Source organism: Vitis riparia, chromosome 9 (genome assembly GCF_004353265.1).
Source record: "Vitis riparia cultivar Riparia Gloire de Montpellier isolate 1030 chromosome 9, EGFV_Vit.rip_1.0, whole genome shotgun sequence".
Taxonomy (NCBI): domain Eukaryota; kingdom Viridiplantae; phylum Streptophyta; class Magnoliopsida; order Vitales; family Vitaceae; genus Vitis; species Vitis riparia.
In genome coordinates this window covers 6,215,199-6,222,409 of record NC_048439.1, presented here as the reverse complement: position 1 = coordinate 6,222,409, position 7,211 = coordinate 6,215,199, and the positions used below count along the sequence as shown (strand labels likewise).

The window sequence follows — 7,211 nt, the reverse complement described above, 5'->3', positions numbered from 1 at the left end:
AAACTTCAATTTTCAAATAATTTTCGAGACTTTAATTTCCAAATAAATTTCAAAATCTAATTTTCCCCCGAATAGTTTTAATTTCGCTTTGGCTTTCAAACAATCTTCTGCTCCTCTTGACTTTAATAAGCAAGAACGAATTTTTCGTAATTCCGAATAATGGAATTTATGAGATTAATTCATGCAATATAAATCGGGCTTTGGTGGGGGGCCCAACATATGTGATTTCCCTGTGATTGATTGATTGTTTGATTGATTTAATTGCCATGCATGATTGATTTTATTCTATTCTATGACATGCTCGAAATTATTCCTTAATTGTGCACTAACCCCACTTCTTGATAGCGCTTTATGGATCATTGCCCAGGTACGCATCCACACCCGCTCGGGTCATTTTCTGTATGCATGTTTAGATTCTCATATGTGCATGATTGCTCTGGGTATTAATTGATTCCCTCATCAATTGCCATGATTGCTTCATTTTATTAGTAGAGACCCGACTTTAGGGACTTAAAGGGGTGCTACGGTCTGTACCGTACCTTCCCGATAAGTAACCTGACCCCTAAACCCGATCCGGTTTCTTGCAGACTGCCTTTTCCAAAATAAGGAGTCACACTTAGGGTTTTTCTTTCTTATTTTGTTTACCCTTTTAAAAATAAAACAAAAATAAGTGGCGACTCCAAGTCAATTTTTCTTAATCAATAAAGATCATTTTTCGAAATCAAAATCAAGCTCGCATCGAGTGGGAAACGCATTGAGCCGAAATGCGGGGTCCACAACTGCCTTTTGCTTTTCTTAGCTCTCGAGGTTAGAAACCTATAAATTGAGAGTTCCACTTCATTTATGACATAGAGAACACTTGTAGTCAATTGTTTACCCACTTGTTCTTGGCTTAAAAGCTCTCATTTATTTCTTAATGCATTAAATCCTCACTTGCATATCTTTTAGTGCATCCTTATGAGTCATCCTAACTTTGTTTTGTATTTGAACTAGGTTAATGGATTCATTCTTGTAAAAACTGAGTGTTAAAGCCTTCAAGAGGTTTGAATCTTGAAGAAATTGTTAGAGTCGAAATCCAAGTGTAAAAAGATTGGAAGCTTGGTTGAAGTTTCAAGTTAGTGGAACCCTCACTCGATTAGAAAATTGAGGAGAGTGGGCGTAGGCAAAGAAGTGTCGAACCACTATAAAATTCGAGTTTGAATTCTTTAATTCTATATCTTTATTTTTTATTATATTGTGCTTGAATTTATTGTGTTGAAAAAGTTTTTGAAAAACCCAATTCACCCCTCCTCTTAGGTGTTTTTCTTATTTAAGCACAACCTTTATTTTCTCAGAAATGTTACGGGCAAAAGCCTAAACCCTAAACCCTCTAAGATCCAACTAGACCCATCTTCCTTTTTAATCATTCCTCAGCTTGCTTAATGCTCACATGTGACTCAAGAAAAAGATAAAAAAAATTAAAAGATGAAAAAAAATTAGCTAACATTTTGGGAGCTCAATTCCTCCGAAGAAGATATTAATTTTATATCTTATTCCATCAAAATAAAGACTTAAATATAGATAATTCTAACATTAAAATCCCTTAATAATAAGGAACAAACTAGCAAATAAATAAAATCAATGATTTACACAATCTCGCATCTTTGACAACAAAAATAATAACTTCAAAACAAAAAAGCAACATTCAAACAAAACAAACAAGGCTTGATTTTCTTGCATATAACTTGGCTTCCACATGTATGACTTAGCAAGCACATACAACAAAACTTCTCAAATCTCAATTGATTTTCTTCAAGCTTCGATATATAGTTTTCTTGGATAGTAATGCTGTCACGACAATGTCTAACATGTCCTCAATTGAGATTAAGTTTGAGTATACATTCCCCATTAGTATGTGAAAGATTTCAAGGAGAATAGGAAGAAGAATGACAATTAAATTTAAAGGAGAGTGTACTCCTAAATCAAACCCAAGTTATCATGTTCGCAACTTCCACCATTTTGTTGATCAAAGAAAAACAAACATATATTTTTTAGTTGCATGGAATGAAGTGTAACTACTAATTCTCAGAGCACTTTATTTATTGATGTTGCTGTTATTGTTGTTTTTTTCTTTTTCTCTTTGCCTTTTTTCTTTGGGACAGTTTTAACTTATATACTATTTGGACATACAATTTTGAATACCGATAACATAATTTTTTTGATGACATATATACTTGTCAATAATATTAACATAATTTTTCAGAAGATATTCATATTTGTCAACAATAATAAAAAATGAACAAAATGATCCTATCATCAAACCTCAATAGGGAATTTTTGTTTAAGTTCTGTTTTTTCCCTAAGATATGTTATTGTTACTAATGAAATAATATACTTTTTTTGTGGATTTATTTTTCCTTGATTTTTGGAATATTTTGCATTACAAACTAAGGTTTTTGTTTGAATATACTTCTTGTTTTTTTGTTTTCCAAAGTGGAAAGTAATAAAATTTCTATATAAAATTCATAGAATCTTGTATAAAAAGTATATACTTGATTTTGAATATACTTTATGTTTTTTTTAAATAAAAAATAATATAATTTTTAATATAAAATACAAGAACTTTTAAAGGCTTACATTAAAATTGTGATGGTTTTTAAAAACTAATTTTAAAAAATTGAGATATTAAATTTTTTTTTACTAACTCAAATTTTAAGATTTTTAAAAATAAATTTTAAAGACATAAGATAAGTTTATACTTTTTATATAAGAGTTTTGACCTTTTTATATAGAAGTTTTCTATATTTGAAAGTAAAAAATAGAAAGTGTATCCAAATATTTATGTAAAAATTAATTTTAAAAATTTTAAAACTTGAGAAAGTAAAACTTTTTAATACCTCAATTTCTTAAAATGGTTTTCAAAATCATTAGATTTTTAATAGGAATTTTTGAAAGTTTTTATATTTATATAAAAGTTATTATTATTTTAAAAACAAAAAATAAGAAATCTTTCCAATCACACTAAATTATACATTTATATTTTTCTCTTTGACCTCTAATTTGAAACTTGAGAAGCCAAAAGTGGAGTGAAATAGAAAGCAAAAAAACCAAAAACATATTTCAGAATTAAACTGAGTGTATCATATTTTTGCAATCAACTTGGTAGTTTTGTAGAGCATAAATTTGATTGATATGAAAGTGTAGGATTATTTTATTTTAAAGGATATAATAGATATCAAAATATGAGTATGGAAATGGTTTTAAAATTTATATTTTCTCATCATAATTGGATTTGGAACTTTCAGTAAACATGCATGTTAAAAAATAAAAATAAAAATAAAATTTAAGAGAGAAGTATATGGCAGAACTAGAGATTACCCTCGTACTAAGATTAAGCTTGGAAAAAAAAACTTGAAACAATAATCTCAATAAATTTCATAAATATTAATTAGCCAAAAAAAGAAAAAAAAAAAAAAGAAAAGAAAAAAAAAAGTCTTGGAAAAAAGGAATATTAAAACCATTGGTATCGAGTTATGAACATCCAGGGCCTACCTCACATCCACAACAAACACCCAAACATTTGTCATTCCTTCAAATCCTGCAAATGAATAAGAACTAATTATATAATGAATTGAGAATAATACACATTCCAATCATATTTGGTTTGATTTTAATTGGAATCATACCTTAGCCCCTTATTATAATATTGCTTGGAAATTGGGAAGGAAAGTATTTAGAGTAGCTTCATCCTCCCATTCTAACTCATTCCACCACTTTTCCTCTCCTTCAATCATAACTCTACGTTCCCTGGCACTGTTGGAGTTGAGTGGCAGCTTCTTCAGCTTCGGACAGCGAGCTACTATAATTCTCTCCAGGTAAAGAAAGGGCAGGGGATTCCAGTACATACTCTTCAGTTGTGGTAGCTGAAGTAATCGTACTTCTATGAGATTTGTGAATGGGCTCAGATTTCCTCCATCCTCTTCACCTTTTCCTATCACTTCTTCCATTTGTTGACAAAGTGCTATTTCAAGATATTTGAGCTTTGGGGCAAAAATAAGCCATGTCAGATTCTTCAACATCCGGCATCCAAGGATGGTCACAGTCTCAAGGCCATTGAAGCATTTGACCTTTGGGTTAAGATTGCTATAATCCACTGTTTCCTTTCCTTTCTCAGCCCAATCAAACTTAATCAAAGTATCACAATATTCCATCCAAAACGAATTGAGATGCTTTATATTTTCAAGAGATGATACATTAAATGAGATTGAACCTTTGAAAATCCTGAGGCAGATTCCATGAGTGCAACTCCGTAACTTTCTGGAACTTAAAAATCTCTCGAACACACAGGCACTTACTATGGTGATACGTAAATCGACCAAGTATTTTAAACTCTCCAATTCCTCTACCAATGACTCATTACCATCTGGTTTGAATCCACAACGGTACAAGTTGATTGTTTGCAGCATTGAAAGACTTGATATTAGTCCTCGTGGAATTGAAGACAGTTCATCTGTACAGGCCAACTCCAATCTCTTCAATTTTACGAGATTCTTCATCCCAACTGGAAACCTCAATATCCTTGTCCAGGATAAATCAAGATATTGCAATGAAACCGAATTAGAAATATCTGATGGTAACTCAATTATATTGGTGCCATTTAAGCTCAACACTCTTAGATTGGGCATAAATTGAAAAAAAGCATCGCTTATCACATTCAAAGGCCTATTCGAATCCAAAAGAAGTGTCGAGAGATTGGGGCATGTGGGTGATCCTATTAACTTCTTAATTCGGTTTTGCATCAGTGAAATCCTTTCTGCCGTCGTCCATTTGACAAACTCAGGGGCTTGGGTTAAACCGGCGCTTGTTTGTACCAAAAACTTGCCCTTCATCTCCCCCGTGTCACCAGTTATCCACAAGGCCATATCACGTATCACATCATGCAATTTTACATAATTAGTATCTAAAGGTTCCTCAAGTAGACATGCATGAATGAGGGTATTGATAATGTTGAATCCCTGATTTTTGGCTCCATCCACGTCATCATATTCATCTAAAAATCCCTCACAAATCCATTTCCATATCAAAGCTTCTTTATCTATGGAAAAATCTTCTGGGAATAAAGAACAATATAAGAAGCAAGATTGAACTATTTTGGTGGGCAAACTATCATAGCTGTATTTCAAACGTGGGTACACTGGGTCCTCCATACCTGGAAATTTTGATGCAGATGTTTGTAGTACTCTAATTGCATGCTTCCAATCTTGGGGTGTCACTTTAGAAGCCATGGCTCGCCCTATGGTAATTATCACCAGTGGCAAACCGCAACACTCTCGAGCAACAATTTCAGCTAGCTCAGGGATTTGTGGATCAGAATTAAGGGTGTCCTCTCCCACATATTTTTTAAACAAATCCCACGAATCCCTCCATGCTAAAGATTTCACTTGAATCTTCTCGTGAGCTCCCATTTGGCCGCACAAGTCCTGAGATCGAGTGGTGAATATCAGCTTGGACTTATTTTGTTGGTCAGGAGATGGAATGCCCACTTCTAACAGATCCATTTGCTCCCACATGTCATCCAACAACATCACAAACCTCTTTTTGCTCAAGGCTTTCCAGATGTCTATGGCTTTGCCATGGCGGCTTTTGCTTTTCCATTTATCATCACAGAATCCCACCTTCTCCCAAATCTCGTTCTGAACCTCGTCTAGATTCGGAGTTTTGGAAACCACTACCCAAATTACGACATCAAAATTGTGGGATGTTTTAAGGAAATGATTGTTGATTTGGGTCAAGAGGGTGGTCTTCCCAGCGCCCCCCAACCCATATAAGCCGATCATCCCCACATGTTCTTCTCCGAGACACCTCCAAACTCTGTCAAATGTTGATTCCAAGCCCACAGTGGGTCGGCTGGGTATTTCCTCCACAGGAGCTGGAGGTACAATATCAGCCACCACCTCAAAATTACGTCCTTCGCTCATTAGAATAGCCACATCTTGTAGATTCCTGACCACTTTTTTTCCCAACGTGTAGCTGGAGATGCAATGCTTGGGATAGCAGCTACCACAAAATCGTTTCTCCTCGATGTTCTCTGCACCATCTCCAATCAGATGAGTGTTCTTGTTCTCTGCACCATCTCCAATTAGTTGAGTGTTCTCGATGTTCTCTGCACCATCTCCAATCAGTTGAGTGACTTCAGTTTCCATATCTTCCACACTGGAAAGCCAGACTTGCACTTGATCCAGACGCTTCATTTGTTGCCTCTCAGCCACATCCACCTTCCTCTTCACATCGTTCCTCAACGCCCTTAACTTTTGAAGCTCTGTTCTCAAAGTAACCCGATTTTCTTGAAGCTTGCATATGTAATTTGCTCGAGCAGCAATGCAATCACAGCAGCGGCGAGCGATGTCCTCGATGGAAATGGAGACTGAGCAAACGTTTCCCATTGATGTATGAGAAATTCTAAGGAGAAGATCAGAAAGAAGAAAGACAAATTGGAAGGAGAAAAGGAATGACTTGTGTCTGCAGATATTGGGAAATTAAGGAGGAGAAGAGAGGGAAGGGGAAGGATTAGAAAGCGGTCAACGGGAATGCACCAAGTTGAGAGTGAATTATTAAAGTTATAGTTTTGTTTAAGGGTACATGGGACCTTAGCAAACCTTAGTTGTCATTTTTAATTATTTAAGTGAAACTTGAAAGTTTTCTTTTTTAAATAGTTAATTTTTTTAATTGGCTAAATTATTTACCACCTTGACTATCATAGATTTACGATGCATACGGGTAGACTCGGTAAAGAAGTTCACAGTTTATAATATAATTACCAAATTAGTGGAGAAGTTCAGATGAGAGTGTTTACGTGGTTAAGATTTCATATCGGGTCTGCTTTAATTTCATACCTTTATTTATTTTTTATAACTATAAAATTGGTAATAAATTACTTAATTCAAGTATTAAATAAAAAGAAGCTATTATTTACTTTATTTTTAATCATGATTTTTAATTATTTCTTTTGGAAAAAATCTTACATGGGTAAGATGTTACACCCTTAGTTTAAAGGAAAAAAGATAAATAAAAATTGTCACGAGTAAAAATGTTTTGCATTTGTAATTTAGTACCTAGTCCAATTTGGAAATTTTAAAATAAAAATATAAGAATTATGTATACATACATAATCACATAAAAGCTAAAAAGAAAATAATAGAAAAAATAAAAAAAGGTAAATTATTACTATTACA

At 33.6% G+C, this 7,211-nt stretch overlaps 1 protein-coding gene across 1 annotated transcript; it reads right to left on the bottom strand.

Moving 5' to 3' along the window:
* Positions 1-3,336: 3,336 nt before the first annotated feature.
* On the bottom strand, positions 3,337-6,588 carry LOC117922357 (probable disease resistance protein At5g63020). Its single transcript, XM_034840487.1, has 3 exons — positions 6,138-6,588; positions 3,666-6,062; positions 3,337-3,577 (listed from the first exon to the last, which is right to left on the bottom strand). Exons 1-2 carry the CDS (start codon positions 6,420-6,422, stop codon positions 3,678-3,680), a joined length of 2,670 nt encoding a protein of 889 aa, XP_034696378.1. The 5' UTR covers positions 6,423-6,588; the 3' UTR covers positions 3,337-3,577; positions 3,666-3,677.
* Positions 6,589-7,211: the final 623 nt, after the last annotated feature.